General features: G+C 59.8%; 12 protein-coding genes across 12 annotated transcripts; 7 read left to right on the forward strand and 5 right to left on the reverse strand.

The window, feature by feature from the left end:
• Positions 1-61: 61 nt before the first annotated feature.
• Positions 62-2,176, forward strand: BDZ90DRAFT_82076 (hypothetical protein). Its single transcript, XM_025509880.1, has one exon. It carries the CDS (start codon positions 259-261, stop codon positions 1,930-1,932), a length of 1,674 nt encoding a protein of 557 aa, XP_025359814.1. The 5' UTR covers positions 62-258; the 3' UTR covers positions 1,933-2,176.
• BDZ90DRAFT_206392 (Rhodanese-like protein) lies at positions 2,080-2,515 on the reverse strand (the record flags this gene model as incomplete). Its single annotated transcript, XM_025503962.1, has 2 exons — positions 2,080-2,379; positions 2,447-2,515. Coding segments are annotated over 2 exons (369 nt in total), but the record flags the coding sequence as incomplete, so codon positions are not given.
• Positions 2,516-2,900: 385 nt separating this feature from the next.
• Positions 2,901-5,071, reverse strand: BDZ90DRAFT_234405 (WD40 repeat-like protein). Its single transcript, XM_025507008.1, has one exon. The coding sequence runs from the start codon at positions 5,008-5,010 to the stop codon at positions 2,938-2,940; it is 2,073 nt and encodes a 690-aa protein (XP_025359816.1). The 5' UTR covers positions 5,011-5,071; the 3' UTR covers positions 2,901-2,937.
• Positions 5,072-5,125: 54 nt separating this feature from the next.
• BDZ90DRAFT_234406 (sulfate adenylyltransferase) lies at positions 5,126-7,343 on the forward strand. Its single transcript, XM_025507009.1, has 3 exons — positions 5,126-5,634; positions 5,705-6,505; positions 6,581-7,343. Exons 1-3 carry the CDS (start codon positions 5,438-5,440, stop codon positions 7,305-7,307), a joined length of 1,725 nt encoding a protein of 574 aa, XP_025359817.1. The 5' UTR covers positions 5,126-5,437; the 3' UTR covers positions 7,308-7,343.
• Positions 7,344-7,391: 48 nt separating this feature from the next.
• Positions 7,392-8,970, reverse strand: BDZ90DRAFT_83312 (hypothetical protein). The gene is made up of 2 exons (XM_025509882.1): positions 7,643-8,970; positions 7,392-7,575 (listed from the first exon to the last, which is right to left on the reverse strand). Exon 1 carries the CDS (start codon positions 8,707-8,709, stop codon positions 7,750-7,752), a length of 960 nt encoding a protein of 319 aa, XP_025359818.1. The 5' UTR covers positions 8,710-8,970; the 3' UTR covers positions 7,392-7,575; positions 7,643-7,749.
• Positions 8,971-10,981: 2,011 nt separating this feature from the next.
• Positions 10,982-13,009, reverse strand: BDZ90DRAFT_255981 (putative delta-1-pyrroline-5-carboxylate dehydrogenase). The gene is made up of 5 exons (XM_025507874.1): positions 12,905-13,009; positions 12,055-12,839; positions 11,910-11,987; positions 11,595-11,832; positions 10,982-11,531 (listed from the first exon to the last, which is right to left on the reverse strand). Exons 1-5 carry the CDS (start codon positions 12,968-12,970, stop codon positions 11,037-11,039), a joined length of 1,662 nt encoding a protein of 553 aa, XP_025359819.1. The 5' UTR covers positions 12,971-13,009; the 3' UTR covers positions 10,982-11,036.
• Positions 13,010-13,776: 767 nt separating this feature from the next.
• BDZ90DRAFT_234408 (DUF663-domain-containing protein) lies at positions 13,777-17,300 on the forward strand. The gene is made up of 3 exons (XM_025507010.1): positions 13,777-16,027; positions 16,130-16,769; positions 16,841-17,300. Exons 1-3 carry the CDS (start codon positions 14,241-14,243, stop codon positions 16,988-16,990), a joined length of 2,577 nt encoding a protein of 858 aa, XP_025359820.1. The 5' UTR covers positions 13,777-14,240; the 3' UTR covers positions 16,991-17,300.
• BDZ90DRAFT_234411 (hypothetical protein) lies at positions 17,291-18,157 on the forward strand. The gene is made up of 3 exons (XM_025507011.1): positions 17,291-17,911; positions 17,971-18,021; positions 18,093-18,157. Exon 1 carries the CDS (start codon positions 17,634-17,636, stop codon positions 17,883-17,885), a length of 252 nt encoding a protein of 83 aa, XP_025359821.1. The 5' UTR covers positions 17,291-17,633; the 3' UTR covers positions 17,886-17,911; positions 17,971-18,021; positions 18,093-18,157.
• Positions 18,003-20,223, forward strand: BDZ90DRAFT_262657 (MFS general substrate transporter; the record flags this gene model as incomplete). Its single annotated transcript, XM_025508513.1, has 4 exons — positions 18,003-18,021; positions 18,093-18,406; positions 18,484-18,759; positions 18,862-20,223. 4 exons carry the CDS (start codon positions 18,003-18,005, stop codon positions 20,221-20,223), a joined length of 1,971 nt encoding a protein of 656 aa, XP_025359822.1.
• Positions 20,224-20,544: 321 nt separating this feature from the next.
• On the forward strand, positions 20,545-21,052 carry BDZ90DRAFT_223817 (hypothetical protein; the record flags this gene model as incomplete). The annotated part of the gene is made up of 4 exons (XM_025504589.1): positions 20,545-20,579; positions 20,658-20,730; positions 20,814-20,897; positions 20,987-21,052. The coding sequence occupies 4 exons, from the start codon at positions 20,545-20,547 to the stop codon at positions 21,050-21,052; spliced, it is 258 nt and encodes an 85-aa protein (XP_025359823.1).
• Positions 21,053-21,170: 118 nt separating this feature from the next.
• Positions 21,171-22,749, reverse strand: BDZ90DRAFT_234415 (hypothetical protein). The gene is made up of 3 exons (XM_025507012.1): positions 22,401-22,749; positions 22,316-22,338; positions 21,171-22,250 (listed from the first exon to the last, which is right to left on the reverse strand). Exons 1-3 carry the CDS (start codon positions 22,707-22,709, stop codon positions 21,287-21,289), a joined length of 1,296 nt encoding a protein of 431 aa, XP_025359824.1. The 5' UTR covers positions 22,710-22,749; the 3' UTR covers positions 21,171-21,286.
• A 139-nt stretch (positions 22,750-22,888) lies between these two features.
• BDZ90DRAFT_84005 (hypothetical protein) lies at positions 22,889-24,602 on the forward strand. Its single transcript, XM_025509885.1, has 3 exons — positions 22,889-22,962; positions 23,028-24,088; positions 24,142-24,602. The coding sequence occupies exons 1-3, from the start codon at positions 22,928-22,930 to the stop codon at positions 24,183-24,185; spliced, it is 1,140 nt and encodes a 379-aa protein (XP_025359825.1). The 5' UTR covers positions 22,889-22,927; the 3' UTR covers positions 24,186-24,602.
• The last annotated feature ends 55 nt before the right edge of the window (positions 24,603-24,657 follow it).

A 24,657-nucleotide genomic window follows, 5' to 3' on the forward strand; every position in this document is an offset into this window, starting at 1 on the left:
GTCTGCTTGACAGTGATCAAATGGCACCGTCTTGATGATGTAGCGGGGAAGCTGCACGCACGCCCACGCTCGCGCTTCCGCCCTCTCTCAACTCTGGAAAACTTTTCGACGTCGACGCGGGGATGCAGGCAGGGCGGGCGGACAGGCGGGAGGCGGCAGTTGGCTGCGCCTCTGGACGTTGATCGTGTGCTGCTTTGCCCTTGACTCTCCACACCATCAACACATCCACCCATCCTTCCCTGCTGCCCACTCCTAGCCATGACAGCGTCAGAGCCATCCGACCCTTCAAAGTCGGTGGACCCACTCTTTCAATGGGACGACAAGTATCTCGCTCAGCTTCGCTCAATAGCAGAGACGGACGAAATTCCCTCTGACCTCGACTGGACGAGCTTGAGAGAGGCCATCAAGGTCCGCATCATCAACGTCGTAGGCAGCTTCAGTGACAAGCCAAGCCCGCTGTTGCATCCGGCAGCAAGAGAGGCTGCGGCAATCGCCATGGCCAAGAGTGAAGGGGAGCAGCGAGCAAATGGCAATGCAAACGGCGAGGCATCCACGTCTACGGCAGCTGCTGCTGCGAATGCTCTGGACAATCGCTTCTCATCTTCTTCGTCATCAGCGCGATCAGACGATTCTCCCAGCAGTGGTCGTCACTCGCGGCAGGGGGGCCGTCTCTCGCGCAACGACGACTCCGACAGCAGCAGCAGCAGCAGCAGCAGCGACGAGGACGAGGACCGTTCGCATGTGAACAATGGCGGCGTCCCCGGCTTCGGCGCAGCGAGCTCCTCATCCTCTCTCAACACAACCGCAGCAGACCGTTCCGGCTACTATCCAGCCAAGACTGCCCCTCCACCCGACAGGCACGGCTCCTGGGGACGTCGCCTCACACAAGCCAAGCAGGACGAGGAGACTTCTCTGTGCCTCCGACTACTGGATGGCTTCGAGGGGAGCCCGCCTTTCACTGTGCAACGCCTTGCTGAACTTTTACTGGACGCGCCGCGCTTTGTTCGCTCTGCGCCAAAGTTTACCGCGAGTCTGCTACGCTTGTTGAGCGTCACTGCAGGACGTGACGATTTCCCGCCTGTCGAGCCTGGTGTGGCGCCTGGAGCTGTGAACACGGTGATGATGACTATGAGCCAGAATGGAGAGTCAATGGATAGCGCGGGAGCGAACGGAGTAGGAGCGGTTGTGGGGGCCGTGGAGCTGCAGAGGATGACGGGACCTCCGAGTCCGATGGCTGAACCCATTTTCAGCCCTATACCATTTTTGCAACGAGGTAATCAGGCTGCAGATGGAGAGGCAGCTGCCGATCTAGGCGAGGACGTGCCTGCGCTGGAGCTCGGACAAGGAAGAGCAACATCGCAGGCGGACGGTAGAGGAGGAAGCGACGTCGAAGCCCCACCACCAGTTTCTCTCCAGACCGCAAATTCGGCTCCTACATCAGCAAGGTCACCTCCTAGTCCACCGCCTGCGGCTCCCCTCGCACTCGGCGGCAGTGAAGCTTCATCCTCCTCCATGCCCTCCTCGTCCACAGGCTCTACGCTGCACCAACCACTCGGCGTTCCACCAGGTCGCGTAGACGAGTTGGACGAGTTTGGCGGTAATGACGAGGCAGCTGGGTCATCCGCTCAACCGCAACAAAGCGGGCACGCAGGCGAAGCAGGCACGGCAGATGGGCACCAGTATGGGCGAGCAGTGCACCCATTGAGTAGCACGACGACGACGCAGCCTGAGTCGGCGAAGGTGGAGGCGATGATCGTGGATGACGAGGGTGGGTCGAAGGGAACGAGCGGTGCGGGTCAGACAAAGGAGGAGGAAACGAAGGGAGCGGTGCGGGCTTCGCAGGGCGGTAGTGTGGCAGGAGGCAGGGCGGGGAGCGACGAGGCAGAGGAGGAACGTACACACAAGAGGCTCAAGTCGGAGGAGCTGCACTGAAGGGCATGTAAGGTGGCACAGTCACCAGTCACTCGTCACCCTGCCTAGAGAATATCAATGCTCTTTGCACAGCGCGCACAATCTCGCATTGGGCCCCGTCTTGCGCATCGTCCCCTCCCCTTCATGCCTGTACATTTAGTCGTCCTCCTTGCCCCTCGCCTTCTCCTGCTTCGACCATTCAGTCCAGCTCCCGACAAAGTTCCTTACATTGGCCCACCCCTCCTTCTTGAGCTCCTCCAAAGCTTGTTGACTGCGCTTGCCCGTACGGCAGTAGACGATCATCTTCTGACCGTACTCTGGGCGGGGAAGGGCGTACTTCTGCTCGAAGTTACCGCCAGAGGACGACTTGAATGCTACAGGCCATTCAGAGAGGGGGACGTTGACCGCTGAAGGGATCATGCCCTGCGCAGTCTCCGACGGCTCACGGACGTCGATGATGGTGACATCCTGCGGGGAGGAGGCGGGATGTCAGTAGTTGATAGGCAGGATGGACAAAGCTGGATCGTCTGCTCACCCCAGTGGGAGCCTCGGTGATCGGCTTGAGCTCATCGTAGCTAATGGGACCTTTTCCAGCCCAGTCTGTGGGAGCTTTACCGCTGTCGTCACGGAGAGAGCGGGGAAGAGTGGTGTGCAGGAAGCGGTGGACGGGGGCGGCAGACGTGAAGGGAGTTGTGCGAGGAGCAGCTGCATAGAGCGACGGCGCTGCGAAGCGCGGGGTAGCCGTCAAGCGTGCAACGGCAGGAGCGCTGCTGTTGACATTGACGACGGATCGTCGCAGTGCGCTCTGGGTACCAGTCGAAAGGCGTGCCGGGACCATGGTGATGATCAGTGGAGTTGAGGAGGAAAGAAGGAATGACATCTCTCTCACAGCCCAGCCGTCCGACGCTTTGGCCAACGCGGGCGGACCAAGCTCACGCGAGGGCAGCGCCACGCCGACAATCAGCCGATCACTCACGACACTCAAGAAGGAGATGGCAATGCTGAAATGTTATGGAGGTGATCACGTCACGCAAATGTCAAAGGCACAATGAGACCCGCACTCTGGACGCTCTTGTCCTTCATCCATCGCCCCATGCGCGGCTCAGAGCCGAGAGCAGCAATGAGGATCGGGGGCACCGACTCCTTTCGTCCAAGGCTTGGTGCAGGGGCCGCCTCCTCGTCTCCGTCCCCGCTCACTGCCTGCTTCTCTCCCTCGCTGTCCTTCTCCTTCTGTCCCTTCACCCTGAAGCGATAGAGCTCGGGCTTCACACACTGTCCCGCGCTCTTTGGTGGCTGCAAAAGCTGCAAGCTGTTGACAAAGCCCGGCGCGTTGACGCTGAAGAGGGGTTTGAAGTTGCGCAGCTGCCTGTCTAGCTGCCATAGCCTGATGCTCCCATCCCACGAACCGCTGGCAAACGCATCGCCATACGGCAGGCAAGCGAGCGAAGTGATCCATCTCGGCGTGAGAGGCGCATGTTCCGACGTCGCAGGCTGGAAGCCATGCGTGACCGCCCGAGTGAAGATTGGCTTCTTCTTGCCCAAGCTCCATAGGGAGATGGCGCCACTGTCTCCGCCAGAGAGGAAGTGCGAGTCGTCAATCATGGCCACGCACTCGACGCTGCCCTCGATGACGGCGCCACCTCGATCGCCGCGAGCCTTTTTCACCTGCTCTTCGCTAAGATCTCCACCCTCGATGAGGTCGCGCAACTTGCTGCGAGCTCCGCCCCTGAACACCAGCTGCGATTCGTCCCGCACCTTCCACCATCGAACGGTGCGGTCGCGCCCCCCTGCAGTTACTGCCACTTGTTGGCGAAGTACGTCCAGGCTGAGGATGGACTCCTGATGGCCGAAGAGGGTCTCGATGTAGGAGAGCTGGTCGACAGCGAAGAGTTTGATCTGACGATCCAAAGAAGAGGTATAAAGCTCGTAGCTCCCGTGGCGGAAGCGCAAGCCTGAAATGGAATCTTTATGGCCAGTGAGAGCGCGGGTCCACGAAGGGGTCGATGAGGATGATGAGGGGGAGGGGTCGTCCCCGCCGATGGTCCAGATGCCAATGTGCTTTTCTTGCCCACCTGTCGCAAGACGTTTGCCGTCGCTGCTGAGCGCTAGGGACCAGATCTCGCCGCGATGCCCTTCGTCCTGACCCACTTCGGCGATGGCGTGAAGTCGAGAGCGAGGCTGCTGCTGCTGTTCAGAGGTACTTTTGCTCCTCGGTGGAGCCGGATGCGACTGCAGGGCTGCCCCTCTTCTCCTGGCTTTGCGGCGGCTGGCTCCGCTCGACTTTGACTTGGCCGAGCTCATCTCTGCATCGGACGCGGCCTCATCGCCGTCTACCTGGCCATTGCTATGCGTGCCATTGACGGCGCTTGCAGGGGGCGCTTTCTCTTCGTCCTCGTCTGCGTCTGAGTCTTGCATCTCTGCATCCGCAACTTTCTTGCCATTTGCTACCAGCTTTGATGGGGCTCCTCCTCTCGGTAGCAGCACGTCGATACGCCCATCTTCCATGCGCCATCTGAATACGTTGCCATCCTTTGCAGCCGTGTACACCCACTTGCCATTGCCACTCGCCACTGCCGCTGTCAACGAAGCTCGGTGGCCCCCACGCAGCAGCAGCGACCGCGAGCCGTCCTTGGGCGGTGGCTTCAGTCTGCTAGCGATGAAGATATGCTGTTTGCCCGAGTGCTCACTGACATCCTTTTGCAAGCGTGCGGCAATATTGGCCGCATCACTTGCGGCGGCATCTGCGTCGTCGGCGTCGAGTTCATCATTCTTGAGCCCGTCGATGTAGGCTTTTGCCAACCTCACGCGAGCTTCTGCGGGCGTCTCTGCTGCGTCTCGCTCTTCATCCGAAGAGACATCGTGCTCGTAGCGATGGCGCGTGTCGTCGTTGCCGCCCTCAAAGAAGTCGCTGCCGTCGCTGCCATCGTCGTCATCATCGTCGTCGTCGTTGTATGCACGGGCGGAGCGCTGAGGTGGCGGGCGTTTGGGGCCGCCCCTCGCCTTGTCATCGCGGCGTGGGCGCGATTGCTTGGATGATGAAGAAGAGGAGGAGGAAGACGCCGCGCGCTTGCGACTCTTCTGAAAGAAGGAGTCGGGCATCGTGGCCGCGCAAAGAGTATGCTGGTTGTGATGATCAGAGGTCGATTATTCGTTGATGTTGAGTTGCAGCCAACCGCCTCGGTCCGTCCAAAATTCACTTCTTCTCTCCGCCCTCAACTCGACTTCGACCTCGACTCTCAGTCGACTTGCGATCCCGTTCCGTCTCTTGGCTCTTGTCACCGTTGCAATCGATCTCCGCTCTCCGCTCCACCTCGGCGAGGTGCGTCAAAATTGCGCCATACCGAAGCGCCTCCGCTTAAACCCTCGTCGCAGGTGGCAGCTTCACAGCCCAAGCGCTTAAGGGTCGTCGTCGGTCGACGATGACGGCTAAGAAGCGAGTGAGAATAGGAACGAGAAGATCTGCGACGGCGGCCAAGAACTCGTCTTCTTCCTCACTCTACATTCTATCCTAGACACCTCGACAAATATGGCCAACTCACCCCACGGCGGCGTCCTCAAGGACCTCAATGTCCGCGATGCTCCCATCGCTGCCAAGCTGCAAGCTGAGGCTGCCACTCTGCCTGACATCGTCTTGACTGAGCGCCAGCTATGCGATCTCGAGCTCATCATGAACGGAGGCTTCTCCCCGCTCGAGGGCTTCTTGGGCAGTGCCGACTACGAGGCGTGAGTAGGCGAGGAGAGGGGTGATCGGTCTGGAGACGAATGCTGACACGCCTCGCGTCCTCTCGCTCAGCGTTTGTACCACCAACCGCCTAGTCAATGGCGACCTCTGGCCGATGCCCATCACCCTCGACGTCTCGCAGGCCGAAGCTGAGCAGCTCAAGCTGACGTCGGGCTCTCGCGTCGTCCTCCGCGACCCTCGCGACGACAATGCCCTTGCCATCCTGACCGTCTCGGACCTTTACCCGGTCCAGCGTGAATTCGAGGCACAGCACGTCTTTGGTTCCACCGACGCCGCCCACCCTTCGATCCATTACCTCAACACTCAAGTCAAAGACTTGTACGTCGGCGGTGCAGTCCAGGCCATCTCCAAGCCCCGATACTACGACTACGTGGCGTTGCGCTACACCCCTGCCGAGCTTCGCGCCCATTTCTCGAAAGTGGCATGGCGCAACGTCGTCGCCTTCCAGACGCGCAACCCGATGCACCGAGCCCACCGTGAGCTCACTGTACGAGCAGCAAGGCAGCGTCAAGCCAACATTCTAATTCACCCCGTCGTGGGCATGACCAAGCCTGGAGATGTAGACCACTACACGCGCGTGCGCGTCTATGCGAGCCTCATGCCCCGATACCCCAACGGCTCGGCGCACTTGGCTCTCCTCCCGCTCGCCATGCGCATGGGTGGACCCAAGGAGGCACTCTGGCACGCCATCATCCGCAAGAACTTTGGTGTGACTCACTTCATCGTCGGGCGTGACCACGCTGGCCCGGGCAAAAACTCGGCAGGCAAGGACTTCTACGGGCCCTACGACGCTCAACAGCTCGTGACTCAACACACCGAGGAGCTTGGCATCGAAATGGTTCCCTTCCAGATGTGAGAGCGCGCAGCAATGACTCGCTGCTGACATCCAGTGCTGACCAGCTCGCCTTCCCCACCCCTTGTGCGCAGGATGACTTATGTGCCCGCCCAAGACGAGTACTTCCCCGTCGACGAGGTCGCTCCTGGCACGCAGACTCTGGACATCTCCGGCACTGAGCTGCGCAAGCGTCTTCGTACCGGCCAATCCATTCCTGACTGGTTCTCGTATGAGTCCGTCGTCAAGGTGCTCCGCGAATCTTACCCGCCCAAGCAGTCGCAAGGCTTTACCATCTTCCTCACCGGCCTCTACAACTCCGGCAAGGACGACATCGCGAAGGCGCTCCAGACTCGCCTCAACGAGCAGGGCGGTCGCTCCGTCTCGCTTCTCCTAGGTGAGACGGTCCGCTCTGAGCTGTCCGCCGAGCTTGGCTTCTCCCCTGAGGATCGCCACAAGAACATTCAGCGCATCGCCTTTGTAGCTGCCGAGCTCACTCGCGCCGGTGCAGCCACCATTGCCGCCCCTATCGCCCCTTATGCCAACTCGCGCGCTGCGGCCAAGCAGCTCGTCCAGTCCACGGGCGGCTCGGGCAACTTCTTCATGGTGCACGTGAGCACCCCGCTCGAGGTTTGCGAGGCCACCGACAGGAAGGGCGTCTATGCTGCTGCGCGCGCCGGTAAGATCCAGAACTTCACGGGTGTATCAGACGTGTATGAAGCTCCTTCAGATGCCGACGCGACCTTTGACTTGAGCAAAGTAACCGTCGCCGAGGCTGCGCACGGCATTGTGCTGCTGCTGGAGACGAATGGCCTCATTTGAGCGTGCCAGAGGGGCGAAATGGGTGGGAGCAGAGGCGAGAAGGTAGGGATACCGTAGATGCTGTAGGATCAACGAATCAAATAGACTTCTTTGCCCTGCCAGCCACCGCTCGACGTACTGCAGACTGATCTCGAACCTGCGCACCACCACGAGCGATCAATTTTCGTCACTGCGTAGCACGACTCCCGGTCAAAAGCGCAATTCAGGTCGCACCTGCGATCGCTGGCTGCTTCCGCGGCATTGCCGCTACTCAAGTGATGTCTCACGCCTGGTAGCATTGGGTGGTATCTCAGTGGTGGTGAGGGTATTACATGTGGATGGAGATCATTACGTACTGGTAGCCTTGCTTGCCCCCCGCCTCATCCTCACTTCTTGGCTTCTTCTTCGAGGCCGTCCGATGCTTCGACGACCCCCCAGCTCTCTCTACCGACCCAGCCTTTGCTCAACTCCCACTGGCACTTGCACCGCTGCCGCTACCGCCAGTGCTGCCGCTGTACACCCCGCTCTCCTCTCCGTCCCCAGCAGTCTTCGCCTTCGAGGCCAGATACGCCTCCAACGCCAGCTTGACTTGGCCACATCGGTCGCTGGGGTCATCCTCGTCGACGACCTGGGTAGCCCGGTCTCCGGCCTCAGTCGTCCAGATGAGCTTGCGTGCGGGGATGTCCAGCTTGACGAAGACGGTGTCCTTGCCGGCCAGAGGGCCAGGACGGTACACCTCGATGCCGAAGATGCGGATCGTTTTGTCATCCGTCGGCAGCGTCCCGTCCATCACCCCGTTCGCCCTGTCCTCCTTGCTCTTGCGGCGGACCTTGCTGAGGGGCGGCTGCCAATCTCCAATAGCGACCAGTGCGCGGGCCATCTTGACGACATCGACGAGGAGCTTGCTGTCTGTTCCGCTGTGCAAGACCCACTCACTGTCCGCCACTGTGCTGAGGTCATCGGACTGCTTGAAGGCAATCCACACCGCCGGTGCCACTGAGTCGACGGGGATGATCACATCGGTGCCCCTCAGGTTGCCCTCGGGCAACAGGGACACGGGCAATGTCCACGTCTTCTCCTCGCCCTTGGCACGCAGGAGGTAGACCCGCGGCAGCTCCCCCTCCGAGATCGCGACGGCTCGACGACACATTTCCATCAGCATCGTCGAGGCCTGCAAGAAGCTGTTCGGCCACCCCATTGATTGCTCCGACTTCAAAGCTGTCCAATTCCATGTCGCGAAAGACGGCGGCTGGACATGGTCGAGATTGGCTTGGCCAAGCTCGGCGCGAAGAATGCCGAAGAGCCTGCTTGGGATCGGAGGCAGGAATTGGCTGCGCGTCCACTCCATGACAGCCTTCTTGCCTTCAACCTCGACTACAAGATTGTAGCGAGCGAGGAAGCACCGGTCGTCGAGGCCCGCCATACCGGCGAGAGGCTCCCCGCTGCTTCGCTCCTCGATCCGGAGAGTCGCAGGCAGGGGGCGGTTTCGCAGACGCTGTCGAGGCCGAGAGAGTCGCGTGCTGCGCGGCGCAGAGAGATCGTCGAGGAGTCTCCGAGTCCCAGGTATCGGGGAATATGCACGGCCCTCTGCTCGCCCTCGACCTCGTGGAAGTAGATCGCTGTAGCAAGGCCGCACGTAATGAGGGCTGCGAGTGCGGCCTTGAAGCGCAGCTCGGGACTTGCGCGCTTCATGGCAATGATCCTTCCATTGACGACCTTGATGTGGTGCTCCTCGGCGGTCGGAGGGGAGAAACGGGCCTTGAAAGAGGCGATGGCGTTGCTCAAGCACGACGTGCCGTTGATCCCGATGGCACCGACAAGGGGGAGACGCCTCGTCACGAGGTCCAGCCAGCCATTGTACGGGATGTAGTCCCTGTACGTCCTCCAACGCACGGCCTGCACGGCCTCTGCGGCAGAAAGGAAGGCCATCGTGAGCTCCTCGTCGGTCAGGCCCCACTCTGTGCCGTAGGCGGCCCTGTTCTTTGCTGCGAGCGCCTTGTAGTCAACAACGCGGAGCGTGACGATCGATTTGACATTGGGTTCGGCCAGCAGCCATGCGGCATGGACGAGGCGGTTGGGGTGCTTGCTCTTGTGCTGGCGGTGCTGCCTCTCGCGGGCCCGTCCATTCCAATCGATACCTTTGAATAGGTCATCATTGCCCTCTGTGGCGGGAGGTGGCGTGCAAGAAATGAGTGGGGTGCGCGCTTGAGTGCGGTGGACATCGAGACGAGACTCACTGGGAAGACGGACTTAGACTTGGCGGCCGGCCGGTAGCTCCATCGGCTTCTAGGAGGCAGCTGGTCCAGAGCGTTGGTCAAGATGGACGGGCGTGGATGGCTCACGTCGGCGAGTGCACTTCCAGGCCCAAGAATGTCGAGTCGGCCGTAGCGCGGGCAGATTCTTGAGAGAAGATACCAAGGTCGAAGGAGATCGAGGGCGATGCCCAACGCCGGGGCGACACCGTCGTCCCCAGGCCTGGTAGCGCTTATTGGTAGCGTAACATTATCCTTGCCTTTGGTTCTCCTCCAGCGGAACCTTCTGCAAGTTTCCTTTCAAGCACTCTTTGCTGTGCTGATGCCGTCCTCAACCACAGTGATGGTACCTTCTCGGTAGAACCTGGTGTGACGTTGTTGATTGCCGTCGACGTGAATGCGTCTTCTCTGTCCAAGTGAGCGGGCATAGCGCAGCAGAAAATGACAAGGAGATGCGCTGCATGAAAGGAAGTAAAGAAGGACGAGGGCGAGGCAACTGTAAGCCGGAGCCCTCGAACAGAGGACCGCGTGCGCAGCTACTCACCCACGCGCTGGTGCTCCCTCCCCGGGATGGCGCAGGCCCTGACCAAAATGTTATGGGTGCTATGTTGGCCCAGATGACGGTGAGGCACAGGTGCAAGGTGCGCTGTCCCATCCACAAAACGTGGTGCTCGAGCCTTGATCACGCAGAGCAGGTCGCGTCGCCTGCTTGACTTTCTTGGCTGCGACCCAGGTGGGAGAGCTCTTGTTACGAGGGCACGTTGCGACGTCGACTACTTTCTCTAGACGGCCAAGTTTGCACACGCGCGGAACCAGCGAGCGAGACGCGCCTCAGTGGTGGGCAGGTACTGCTGCGGCTCGTGAAGAGATGACCAAGGGAGAGAGGGCCATGAGGAGCAGGACAATTTGAGTGCCGGGAACTGACGTTTGCATGAGGAGGTGGATGCCTGTCGAGAGCTGACGATGATGAGCGGATGCAAGAGCCTGAAGATGGGAGTGATGGTTATGAGACCAAGCTGCTCGACGCTGGCCGGGCGGGCCTTGATGAGGTCGCGAGAGCAACCGCGTCGACCGCCTCGCTGAGCCGTGATCAGGCCACGGAGCTGAGGAAACCCGACCCAACCCAACACTCAGAGCGCACGGGCCACACGCCGAAATCGCGGGCGCGCGGGCTCCCGCACTCTTCTTCTTCCTCTTCTTCGCCGCACTCATTCACCTCAATGAGATTCTCGCTGGGAATTGTCAAAGGTCGAAGTGATCGTAAGGGGAGGTGGATTCTTCTCTGTCCAGAGACCCGACTTCTCGAATAGCAAGACACCGGCGATGCCGACGGGCTCGCCTCGCAAGGGCGTCGACGAGGCGAACCGGTTGCATCTCAGATCTTCATGACTTGGATTGGCTTCGATGTGACATCGTAATCTATATTGCAGGTGAAGATTATGACTCGAACAACAGCATGCAATGGTCACGAACAGCATTGAAGGCGCTTGCACCCCATTCACGCGTTCGATGGGTACATGAAGCCCTCGGAATCGACGAAAGACTCTTTGACCGTCCTCGCAGAGACGAACTGATAGAAGAAGCCTGTACTACCTGCCTTGTAGTTGTTTCCACTTGCTCTAGCCCCTGCGAAGGGCTGAGCACCCACTTGCGCACCTGTTGGTTTTTGTCCAATGTAGAGCATGCCAGATGCGTATCGTAGCATGGCGCTTGCCTCGGTGATCGCCTTGCGGTCGCGTGAGAAGATGGAGCCCGTCAAGGCGTAGTCGGTGGCAGCGTCGATCTCTTGCGAGATAGCCTGCCAGTAGTCGGCCTTGGAGTCGTCGTAGACGAATACGGTCAGAACCGGTCCGAAGATCTCATTGACCATCGTCGTCGAACGAGGGTCCTTTGTCTCGATGATGGTGGGCTGGATGTAGAAGCCTACCGAGTTGTCTCCCGTACCACCGGCCAGGACCTGTCCTCCTGCCTTCTTCGCAGACTCGATGAAGCCCTATGCGGAGATGGGGAAGAGTCAGCTCTGTCTTCATCATGTCTACTCGGAAAGCAGACTGACCATGATTCTCTGGAACGCCGTCTGTGCGATGACCGGCCCCATGAAATGCTGGAACTCGTTGACTGGTCCGACCGAGATGGTGCCAACCTGAGAGACGAGCTTCTCCTTCAAGCCGCCGTTGTTCCAAAGGGAAGCGGGTACGTACAAGCGAGAGAGGGCTGAGCATTTGGAGCCTTGGTACTCGAAGGCTCCCCTGATGCATTCGTTGACGACGATGTCGACGTCGGCCGTCGGATGCCTGGAGTAGCCACGCAGATGGATGATCAGCAAACAGAAATCAGTCGTCTCAGCAAAAAGAAGGAAGGAAGCACTCACACCAAAGCGAAGTTCTTGCCGCCCGTCTCTCCGACCATTCGAGGGTAGTTGCGATAGTGGTCGTAGTTGGCGGCGATACTGAGAAGCGTGCAATATGAAGGTCAGACGGAGTGCAAACTGTACTTGTCGCCCAATTGACACTCACTCCTTGCACAGCTGCTTGTACACAGTCGTGCTGCCGGTGAAGTGCAAAGCAGCAAACATCTTGTGGTCGATGCATGCCTTGACAATCTCTGCAGGAGGACCAGGAGTAAACTGGATGACGCCTGCGGGCAACCCGGCCTCAGTCAAGATCTGATGCACCAGGTAGTTGGAGTAGGTAGCCATGGGAGATGGCTTCCAAACTACGACATTGCCTACCAGAGCTGGGGCACCAGGCAAGTTACCACCAATGGCAGTGAAGTTGAAAGGACTGACGGCAAGGACGAACCCCTCAAGAGGGCGAAATTCCATGCGGTTCCAGCTTCCAGGAGCGTGACGAGCAGGCTGTTGGGCGTAGAGTTCGGACACTTGGGCGACACCAAAGCGGAAGAAGTCGCAAATCTCGGCGGCGGCGTCGATCTCGGCTTGCCAGACGTTCTTGCCCTGACCCAGCATCGTGGCTGCCATCAGCTTGTAGCGATACTTGTGTGCAATAAGATCCGCAGCACGGAGAAAGACGGCGGCACGGTCAGCCCAAGGCATCTCCTCCCAGGTCTGCTTGGCCTTGAGAGCGCCCTCGATGGCCTCTTGGACGAGCTTCTCATCGGCTTGGTGATAGTTGCAGAGAATCTGGGCGTGGTTGCTGGGGTTGACCTGCTTGGCCACATCGCCGGTCTTGATATGCTTACCGTTGACGATGCAGGGCACCTCGAAGGGCGCCGATTTCATCATCTCATCGACGGCATGCTGAAGGTCTGCGCGCTCCTTGGAGCCAGACGCGTAGTTGCGCTGAGCGGTGGGGAGAAGAAGCGTAAGCTCGTATCGCGCCCATCCCATCAGTCTCGGCGACTTACGTTTGGTTCATTCTCAATACGTGGAAGCACGATGGTTCCGTGCTGAGCGACGCTGGCGGAGGACATGGTCGTACGGGTGGGGCGTTGTTGTGACGTGGCGGAGGGAGGAAGAAAGAGAAGATGGAGTCAAGCGCACCAGTCAGGTGATATGTGGGGTGGGCGCTGCATCTTGCAGCCACTTATTATCCGTCGGAAAGAGCCAGGTAAGCGGAGGTACGGACGCTTGAGATTCTCTTGCCGCCGATTAGAGGAAGATGCGTGCGTCTCGGCGCTCGGGAGGTGGCGTGGGTTTTGACAAGGCACGAGTGGGGAGGTGCGAGGGGCTCGGGGACTTCGCCGCGCGCCTAGTCGCCCGGATGGACAACAGCAGTGCGATGCGTACGGTTGAAGGCTAGACGCGCGGACAGTGACTCGGTGCGAGGCTACGAAAGATAGGATCCTGATTGCTTGCGGGCCCAGCCCTTGCCCAGCGGGCCCTCATCGTCGCTCTCTTCCTGCTGCCCACACCCGCGCACGATCTGCTACCTTGGCGTACCGCTTTGCCAGCGCGTGAGGCCGAAAGATTGCCCGCAGCTGTGTTCACGGGATTGTTCTCGCAGTCATCGGTGCCTCAGGGTCATGAATACAGACTAGGCGACATTCGTCCCGACGAGCGAGCGAGCGTACGCACTTCATGAGTCTGCATGGCGGAGGATCGCCCGAGAATGCTGCGGTCCGCGACAGCAGCGCAGCCAATTGGGAGCGCCTTCCCAGCGCCTTCACAGCGCCCTTGCTGTCTGCGATATAAGCTTTCGGGGCTGCGGGGTGCCACGCGGTCCCTTCAGGCCAAAGACTAGGAGGGAGGGGGGGGGGGGGTTGGTTTCATTGCTGCAACGCTGTCTACGGACGCAAGCTCGCCATCGCACGACTCTGTAAGCGACTGTGCTCGCTGGCCTACACTTCACAGTGCCGATGAAGCAAGGTGACCGTAGACCACTCAGCTCGTTCACTTTCAGGCGCTCAGGCCTTCGCCCTGCCCACCGCTGCACGTCTGACACGGATGCTGCCTCATTTTATCGCACCCGATGCAGCTTGTACACTGTTTCCGTCCCTCCCAGCTTCACCGCGAGGAGCTCGAAGATGGTGCGCAGCTGCCAGTGAAGTGTTGGATGGCAAGAAGCAATGCCGCCGGGCATCGATGCCAATAGTCTAAGTCTCGAAGTGGCCGCCCCGCCTGCGCCGTGCCACGCGATCGCCAAGGGGCGGACTGGGAGGAATTTTTGGTCGATGGGCGGCGCCAACGCTTCACTCTTCTAATCCTCAGCCTCCATCTCATCACCACTTGCATCTCGCAGCGATGGCGGGCCACCACCACCGCTCGACGCTCAAGCAGCGTAATAAGCCATTCAAGTCGAAGCATTCCACCAAGTCTTCAATCAAAAAGCTCGCCAAGGGCCGCCCGGCTTCCGTCGCCTCGCACTCGTCGTCCACAACATCGGGCGCAATCCGCAATGCCCAATCCCGCAAGAATCAGGCAAAACAAATTCAGCTCGCAAAGCGCGAAGCGATCAAGCAGGCTCAGCGACTCTACGAGGGCGGCATGCCCAAAGTCGTCTCGGTCCTCGAGTTGACGCCAGACGCTAATGCCTGGCAAGTCTGCGCATCCCTCGAGCGATCCCCGAGCTGGGAGGCGGTTCGAGACGTACGGTCTGCCCTCCAATCTGGCCTATCATCCTGTCAGATGCGCTCACATTCGACCAATCTACAATTTCTCCCACTTCCCTACGGCTCCCTCTATCCGACCCTCAGCGCGGTCGCCTCATCCGACTTTGTCATCCTCGTACTGTCCGCCACGCACTCCATCGAAGAGGGATCGTGGGGCGAGCTTGCTCTGCGCATTCTCCACGCTCAGGGAATGCCAGAGGTCCTGGCTGTCGTACCCACAGTCAAAGACGCCGCAGAGGGAAGCAGCGCAGGCAAGACTGGCGAGAATGCTGTGCGCAAGAGTCTCACCTCCTTCGTCAAGTACTTTGACCCAAGCACCGACCGCATCTACGCACTCGACGTCGACGCAGAGCGAGATGGACTGCTGCGTACCATGGCCACGTCGGTTCCACGCTTTCCTGCGTGGCGTGAGGCACGTCCCTACCTCATTGCAGACGGCGCGGAGTGGCGGTCAGAGGGCGAGGAGCGCGGCACGCTGGTCGTGAAAGGGTGGTCGCGAGGCAATGCCATTTTCAGTGCTCAACGTCTTGTCCACGTACGAGACTTTGGTGACTTCCGAGTCAAGCGCATCGTAGCGCCCGCGATGACAAAGGGCAAAGGCAAGCGCGCACGCAGAGACGTAGAGATGGAGGATGCGGAACAACTCACGCCAGACGGCCTCGTAATCCTCGATGAGCGCGACGACGAAGAGGCAGACGACTTGCAGTCAGAGAACACCGTCAGCGAGGGGCTCAATGGCATGCAAGAGCAGACCTGGCCGACAGAGGAGGAAATGGCACAGGGCGAGGCAAGACAGCGGCAAGCGGAAAAGGAGGAGGACAAGTACAAGACCCGATGGCTCATTGAAGAGAGCGACGGCGAAGAAGGCGGCGATGATAGCGATGAAGAGGAGAACGCCGGAATGCTCGGTGGCAGCGACGCATTCGAGAGCGTCCCAGTCACCGGCTGGAGCCGCAATGGAGAGCTCAACGGCGATGACGAAGATGATGAACCATTCGACGACGAAGACGTGGACGACGCAGCCCTCTACGCCCAGCAGGGGGAGCGTCGGGCACGCGCAGAGGAGGATCTCGAATTCCCAGACGAAGTCGACACCCCGCTCCACATCCCTGCCCGCCAACGCTTCGCGCGCTACCGCGGCATGGCTTCAATGCGCTCGTCAACATGGGATGCTTACGAGGAGCTGCCCGCCGAGTACTCGCGCATTTTCCAATTTGACGACTGGGAGCGGGTCAAGCGGGCTGTAGAGGGCAAGGCAAGGATCGACGGCGTGTCGATGGGCCGGGAGATTGCAATCGAGATCGAGGATGTGCCCGTAGAGATGGCGAGACGATTCGGAGCCATCAAAGATGCGGACATGAAGCAGCGGCTCCTGCCGATGACGGTGTGGGGACTCCTGCGCCACGAGCACAAGAAGACGTAAGTGCCCGTGCGGCGTGCGCCGTGCGCCGTAAAGCAATGTATCGATGCTCATCCGCTCCTCTCCCTCACCAATCCTTTGTCCCTCGTTCTCGTTCTCAGGGTCGCAAACTTCACCGTACTTCGCAACACCGAATACACCGAGACGGTCAAGTCCAAGGACCCCGTCCTCATGCTCCTCGGCCCACGTCTCCTCTGCGTCAATCCCATCTATTCGGAGCACTCGCTCGGTACCTCAACTTCGCGGCCCATTCCGTCTGCAGCAGACGGCTCAGTCCAGGTGCACCCGCATAAGTTCCATCGTTTCCTTCCCCCTCCCTCGCCGACTCCGTCAGTCGCAACCATCTACGCGCCGATCACCTTTGGCTCTCCATCCATCACCCTGCTCCGCCCTCGTAGCTGGGGCGCAACTCCCGAGCGAGGCTACGATGAGCGAGGCGTCGGGGCGAATCAATATCCAGACCTCATCGGGAGTGGTTCCCTCCTCAAGAAGAACGGCAACGGACCGCTGAGGGTCAACGTAAAGCGCGTGCTTCTCACGGGCGAGCCATTCAAGATCCACAAGAAGACGGCTACGATCCGCTGGATGTTCTTCCAGCCAGAGGACGTGCGCTACTTTGCTCCCATCCCGTTGCGCACCAAGTACGGAAGGACAGGGCATATTCGCGAGCCGCTGGGTACGCATGGTCGATTCAAGGCACACTTTGACGGACCTATCGGGCAGATGGACACAATCATGATGGTGCGTGTTGAGCTTATGAGGCATCGATCATGCTGCTGCTAACCCAATTGTCATCTCTGGCGCACGCGCAGGCCCTCTACAAGCGCGTTTACCCCAAATTCACGACGGAAGAGTACACAGACGGGTGGGACGAGTTGCCAGCCAAGTTCCTGGAGGCTCGAGAGGCGGTCGAAGCCAAGAGTGGCAAAGAGGATGACGGCGATCGTGGCATGGATATGTAGGCACGGGCGCTGCCGTCATCGGGCCATAGAAATCAGCATACGCCGTCGCACGTCCACACAGATCGATCGAGCGATCGCCCAGCGAGCTCCATCCCCTCCTCTATCGCCGACGACGTTGCTGCTCGTGCTCACGATGGACTGTGCGTGGGAGACGGTGCATCACGCACCGCCGTCCGGCCAAATGGTGCCCAGCCTTGGCATCCTCTCTCGCTGGTCACGGCAACACGGCTGACCACTAGCGCCAATCTCGGGGCCTCCTCGCTGCCGCATTCGCGTACCTCTTCTTCTGTCTGCCTCTTGCTCTCTTTTTCCGCTCATTGTGTTGACTTTTCTTCATCGCTTTGTGAGATGAGCGGAGCGTTGTCGTCGTCGCCGCCGGGCACGGTAGCCGCCGGCCCTCAAGTCGCGTCTGCGTGCACCGAATTTCACCCTGGATGGACCCCCCACGTTCGCTCGACCTCGCTCTACACAACGCTCCGGACGCTCGTCGAGCTTGCCGCCGAGAGCGCATACATGGACGAAGAGATGAGATTTTCAATTCCGTTCGGCGACTAGGACCCGCGGCGCTTGCCAGAGAGACACCAAAGTCCCGGCGGCGGCCAGTCTGCCACTCAGGCACCAACCAAACAACCAGAGGTGAATGATGGCGATGAGAATGATTCGTCTTGCGGTGCGCGGGTGGAGCCAATCTGCGCGTGCGTCGATGCAGACGCCCTCGCCACTTGGCCGGCTCACGCTGCACTCGCGAATCGAGCTCAAATTTCTCTGCTTTGCCCCGGCTGTTTCGCCGCGCCGGCCGCCGCACCCGCACCCGCACGCGCAAGACTGTGCAGCGACGCTCGGCCTCGACCAGGAGCAGCAGCGATCTGCATTGGGAGCAACTTTGGTTCCATGAGGTTTAAGGCAAGGGCCGAAGGTGATGTGAATGTCAGTCCTTCCCCCTCCAGACTCGGTCTCTTCTTCTCACCACTACCAATCAGCTTCCTCTCTCTCCCCTGCCCTTTGGTCTGCCATGGCTTCTGTTGATCAGAGTGGGTGTCATGGCGGCCTTGAAAAAGACGTTGGAATGCCAGGCTGATGCTAACCTCGCGCGCCCGGCCAGTCCAACGCAGCGCCTCGGAGACGGACAAGGCGTCGTCTGCCAACGACATCACCTCCAACTCGTCGTCCGCGTCTGCGTCGACTCCTCCTGAGAAGAGCACTGCCCTCAATGATCTCATTTACCCTGCGGACTCGTACACCCAGGGGGATCACGTCTACTGGGGTGATTTGCCCCTCGGTCGTCGCCTGGCATGGACTGGCAAGCAGTCCAACGAAGAGGCTGCCAGGGAGCTCGCTCACGTTGGGCGAATGTTCAAGCGTGACCCCCTCTCGCCCATCTCGGCCTACTTTTCCAACTACGTCGTCACGGGAATGGTGGGTGCACACCGCGAGAGAGCCTTGATCTTGGTCACTCGCTAATCATCTCGTCTACTTGTCATCCCACGCTGCAGGGCCTCTTCGTCGAGGGTTACGTCCTCTTCTCCGTCGGCAACCTCACTCCCCTCTTCAAGGCCGTCTGGCCCGAATGCTGGAAGAATCATCAAGTCTGCTCACCTGGATGGACTGCCGCCGTCGACTACCTCGAGATTGTCGGTATCATCGTGGGTCAGATCCTCGTCGGTATCCAGGGTGACTGGGTCGGAAGGAAATTCGGCATGGTCCAGGATGCCTTGATTATGACCTTGGGTTCCATCATGCTCACGGCGATGTGGGGCACCACTCTTCAGGTGAGAGCGAGCGCTAGCGCGTCCAGTTAGGCTGCCATTCACCTCTTACTCACTTCCTTTCGCCCTCCCGCACACGCTGCATTCTTGTCGACGCGCTCGCAGGGCTGGGTCATCTGCTACGCCCTCTCCCTCTTCATCTACGGCATTGGCGTCGGCGGCGAATACCCAATGACTTCGACCCGCGCCATGGAGGCCGCAGCGAATGGCGGCGCCGGTGACCGCTTGCACCGCGGTCGTCGCGTCGCCCTCGCCTTCTTGATGCAGGGATGGGGTCAACTCGCAAACCAAGTAGTCCTCATCCTCGCCCTCCTCGTCACCCACAACACCCTCGATGCCCCGTTCAATAAGGTGTCGACGCAGTGGACCTTCCGCATCCAATTTGCCGTCATCATCCTCCCCACACTGTACCTCGCCTACCTCCGTTACTACAAGCTGCGCTACAACGACACGCTCAGCCAGGCAAAGAAGCGCCTGAACACGTCGGGCTACGACATCAAGTCGCTCAAGCTCGCCTCGTCCCACTATTGGCACCGCATGGTAGGCACCGCCTTCGTCTGGTTTGCAAACGACGTCGCCTTCTACGGCGCCAAGATCTTTTCCGGCGTCTTCATCGCGACCATCAATGGTGGTACGGCCACTTTGGGTGAGACGTGGCTCTGGAACTTGGTCAACATCGGTGTCTCTCTGATCGGCTACTACATGGGCGCTCTCTTCATCGACCACAAGATGTATGGCCGCAAGTGGATGCAGGCCAACGGTCTCATTGCCATCTTCATCTGCTACATCATCTCGGGCGCCGTGTACCCTCAGCTCACCCAGCCGGGAATGGGTGTCCACTGGTTCCAGGCCATCTATTTCCTCTCCTCATTCTTCACTCAATTCGGCCCCAACACCACCTCATTCCTCCTCGCCGCCGAAGTCTACCCTGCCTCGATCCGCGCCACAGCCCATGGTGTATCAGCCGCAACAGGCAAGCTCGGCGCCCTCCTTGCCGCCGTAGCATTCAACTACATCAGCAACCGCGACAAGTTCTACCTCACAGCTCCCTTCGCTGTGGCAGCCTGGATCCTGACCCTCATCTGCGTACCCGACGTGACCGGCCTCGACCTCCGCGAGCAGGAGCGCTACTGGGCCAAGGTCATGGAGGGCAAGGCCAGCGAGTACCACGGTGTCGCCGTCTGCCCTCGTCACTTGTCGCTTTGGGAGCGCGTCGTCCTTAAGAGGCATCGCGCTTATGACCCAGAGGAGGATGCCAAGGACAAGAAGCGCGAGCTTCAGGCCCTTTACGAGAGTGCGGATGGTGAAGAGGTGGACAAGGCGCCGCTCAGTGACGAGGAGAAGGCTTTCCTCCGTAACGACCTTGGTGGGTTCTTTGCGACTGAGGCGAAGCTGAACAAGCCGCTCCAGGGAGGTGGAGAGGCTCACGAGTCGAAGCTCGCCGACCTCGAGAAGAGGCTGAGCTAGAGGGACTACCTGAGGTCGGCATGTAATATGAGAAAGGCGCGAGACGCGAGACGCGATTGTAGACCTCTTTATCTTCATCTTATGACGGGCTACTTGTTTCGAGACGTGGCAACATCATGATCGCAAACCATTGTATCGAGCACTACGAGCGCGCGAGTGAGAGGCGCGTGTGTGAGCGGCTTTGATTGAAAGCAGGCAGCTGCTGGGGGTGCAACCACGTGGCGCAGTCACTCGTCGTCCCCGCCTCGATTCCATCGACGTTCGTCTCGGCCTGCAACTGCCTCCGCTCCATCGCACCTCACCTCGCAACTCACAGCTAAGATGCCGGTCCCTTTCGAAGCTTTGATCCCCATGGGGTGGGTCCTCGCGTCGATCACTCGTTGCGTGATCTCTTATTGACCCGCATGCCTTCCTCCTTCCTCGTCATCGCGCAGCCTGGTGGGCGTCATGTTCTTCACGACGGGCACAGCATACAAGGGACTCAAGATGATTAGGAATGATGGCAAGGTGAGGCAGAGCCAATTCGCGCTCACCTCAGTCCACTGAGTCTGATTAACATCTCTCCTCCCTCGATCGTGCGCCTCTCACAGCCGCAACGCTCCAACATCGACAACTTTGACGTCATGATGATGAACCGCGACGAGCGATTGACTGGATCACAGAGAGGGCAGTCGGTGCGTGTCATCGAGTTGTCAAACAGCCTCTTGCTCTATTGCTGATCATTGCAAACCCCACTCTCCCCTCATCCCTCCCGCGCCCACAGATGGAAGCTATAGCGCCAAAGGAGTTCGCAACGAACAGCGCATGGTCGACGGAGAAGGTTGGATGAAGTGGGGTACTGTCGTAACAAGCCGACGCAATTCAAACCGATACAAGATCATCAACGTAGTGAAGGGCGCTGTGTAGAAGAGACCAACTGACGCTACATCATTCGCCAAGGAAGGGTGGGACAATGATGGATGAGCATTGAGACGATGGTATCGAGTGAAGCAGAAGCACGACGGAGATGATGATATGGACAAGGTGGGAAGGCCTCGACGCCCGCACGTCGTCCAGCGACAGCTCAAGCGGCAATCAAGGCTCGCATCTCAGCCACTTTGCCCTCCCCATGCTTCTTGGTACGAGCCTCCATCTTGCGCAGCTCTACGAGCCGAGCGTCATTGTCCTCTGCCAAGGCCTCAACGAGGGCACGGGTGGCTTGGACTTGGGCCAGGAGCTCCGTCGAGTCGACGCCGCCGACGCCGCCGGTAGAGAAGGAGAAAGCGCTTCGAGGCGGTGTAGCTGGCTTGGGCTGGTGGGCGGGTGTCGAAGCCATGGGCCCTGCGCCAGAGAGGGGAGCGATGGAGCTGACGGAGCTGGAAAGGAGTAGGGCAGTAATGTCTTGCACCTCGTCGTCCGAGCGGCTGCTCGCACCGAGCTGGTCATCGGCCCGGCGTTGCTCCTGCTCCTGCTTCTCGTGGACGCTGTCCTGGCGGTGAGAAGAAAGGAAGCGCGACAACAAAAAGGAATCGTCCGTCTCTCCTCCTGTCGTCTCCTCGGTGGGCAGCAAAGAGGTTGTGTCGGCCGCCGCGACCTGGCGAGGGGTGATGGAGCTGGCCGCGGGGCTGTCAGGGCGAGTGGCAATACTGCTGCCTGCTTCGAAACTGGCATCGTTGGCCTCCCAGAAGAGCGTTGTGCCGCGGGTATCATCGGGCTTGACTGGTGAGTTGGGCATAGAGCGTGCGGAGCGCTGCTTGCGGCGAGGACTGCTTCTCGTGCTCGCTGTCTCCGTGGATGTTGCCATCGACTGCGATAGGCTGTTGTCGTCATCATTCTCGTGAAGAAGGAAGCTGGGCAACTTGGTCGTCGTCGCTCCCATCTTAGGCGTGGCAATCGCCGTAGGTGCGGCCGCCAGCATTGTTGATGCACGCCTCTGCCCGCCAAAGACGATCTTCTCCCAGTGATCGCCGTACTGCGTGCTGAGGAAGCTGGTCATGACGCGGGCTTCGCGGCGGAGGTGCTCGACTTCGATTGTCTTGGATTCGTTGCTGAAGCGAGGCGAGGGATGACGGTCAGCGAGACGCTCTCCGCTGACTGAATGTATAGTGCTCACTCTCGTTGAAGGCCTTGTAGTATCTACGGGCGGTGTAGAGTCAGCTTTTCATGCTCTGTTGCACAGTGTCACTGCCTCTTTGCACCTTCTCTTGAGCTTCAAACTCGGACTCGAGCTTACGAGCTGCCTCCCAAGTCAAGCGTGGGCCCCCTCTTCGCTGCTGCGGGCAAGGCGTCTCAGCTCCCGTCGCTGTACCAGCACGGACTTTTGCTCCTTTGCCGGTCCTTGTAGCGGACCTCGTAGCTGGAGCCATTCTGTCGCTTGTAGCTACTGGTGGAGGAGGTGCGAGAGGGAAGTTGCAGGAAGTGGATGGAGCGAGAGAAGAACGACGTCGTAAGCGGCGCAGCAAGGCGCGTGTGGGCGTTGTGGCCGGTAGAAGCTCTGGGTGCTCCATGGCAATGTGGATGTTGATAGTGCATGTCCTAGAGCAGAGGTGTACAAGTCACATTCAGGGTCAAATGAACAGGCCTCCTTCAAAAGGCGCCGAGAGTCCAACACTTTACCCACGTGGTCGCTCCCGTTGACGCCAATGCCTCACCTCGACGCGGGTCGTGGAGGCGACGGCGAGAGCGTCTTGTCTTCCTTCCTTCTTGGTTCGTCTTGCCGTCGTTGATGTCCTTGCTCAATGCAGGGCTCAAGTTGGCCATGTGAGTGCGCGCATTGCCAATTTGCGTCTTTCATAAGCGTGCTGACCCTCTTTGACGACACGCAGCTCGGCCATCAACCTCATCGACGTCTTCAAGGCGCTGACAGCGAGCGGATCAAAGTCGGCGACGGCGCCGTCCTTCTCTGAGCTCGGCCGTGCTACGTCGACTACTCATCGCCTAGTCAGGGACGCAGTGGGTACACCCAGTCGTCAGCCGCACACTCGCTACCGCATAGGAAGCACGCAAAGACGGCAACAGCTCCGGCTAGCGTTGTCACTCGTCGTCGTATGGACATTGTACCAGAGCGTCGAGCCTGTCCTGGACGCCATCGCCTCGTACATCGTCCCCTTCTACTCCACACTCAAGACGGCCTTCCTGTTATGGCTCTTCTTCGCACGGACCGGCGCATCCATGCGTATCATTTCCACCCTCATCAACCCCGTCCTCGCCCCTTACCAAGTCCTCATCGACGCCATCATCTCCAGCACACTGAACCTCTTCTTCAATTTGACCTTCCTCGCGTCGCTGCCCATCTCGTGGGGACTGCTGTACGTGCGCAGATCGACCGGTAGGGTCGTCAATTGGGCTCGCCTCTGGATGCCTTGGAGGGAGGCGAAGATTGAAGACAGTCCGAGCAAGAGCGTCCGGAATGGCGATGGCTCGCCGAGGATGCCGCCGCCGTCATTGTCAACAAGGCGACGACCACGACCATCTTCAGATGGCTCACCATCACTATCGGCGCCCACACAGCGCCACCGTACTGCCAGTCTCGGCATGGGCAGACCAGCGCAACTCGCCCCCCATTCCTCTGCGCGCTCTGTCTCATCCTCCTCCGGCTCATCACGTCCAACTGCCCCCTCAGCAGCCACGATGAAAGCGCTGCAGGACCTCCCGCCTGCTCCGACTGGCTTCTTTACCACAAGTCAAGCAGGCGACGGCAGCTTTGCCTTCATCCCTGGCGGTCAGAAAGAGGAGACAGAAGATGCATCGCTCCCTGCTGCGCTGGATCCTTTCACCCCCTCGATTCTGCCTGGCGGGTTTGGCCTCTCGAACGTCGTGGGCAAGAAACGCGGTCCTCTCAAGATGCCCGCTGCTGCCAAGGCCAGAAACAGCAAAGCAGCAAGCAGCTTCTCCGCTGCGGCAGACAAGATGGGAGCGAGGGCGGCTCTGGTCAAGCAGGATGTGAAGAAAGCTGCAGTGAAAGGTCGGAAGCAGGCGGGTGAGCTTGATGCAATGGACGAGGATGAGGAAGAGGATGGAGAGGAAGAGCAGCCGCTATTCAGAGGGCAAGACGAGGAGGAACAGAAACCCACAAACAAAGACAGCGTAATTACTCCTTCTCGTCGGAGAAGAAAGGAAAGCATAGACGCCCCCTCCTCGGCCCTAGCGTCAGCGTCCAAGCGTCCCAAGCTCCAAGTCTTCGAAGACCCCAGCTTGAGCGGCAGCGAGCCCACGGCGAGACGTAGCACGCGCGCTTCAAGCTCGCGGGCGAATAGTCGAGCCAACAGTGTGGTTGACGGGGAAGAGGTGTCAGAGGAGGCGGCGACGAACGGTAGGAGACCAGCAGCCAAGCGCGGTGGCGATGTGCTGCGCCCGCCCCTCAGCGGGCTTCCGAGGTCGGTCAGTACCAGGGGAGGCAGAGGCGGCATCCTCACGAGATCGACGAGCTCAAGGACGCTGGGTGAAGAGGTGAAT

Source organism: Jaminaea rosea (assembly GCF_003144245.1).
Source record: "Jaminaea rosea strain MCA 5214 unplaced genomic scaffold BDZ90scaffold_16, whole genome shotgun sequence".
In the NCBI taxonomy this organism is placed as follows: domain Eukaryota; kingdom Fungi; phylum Basidiomycota; class Exobasidiomycetes; order Microstromatales; genus Jaminaea; species Jaminaea rosea.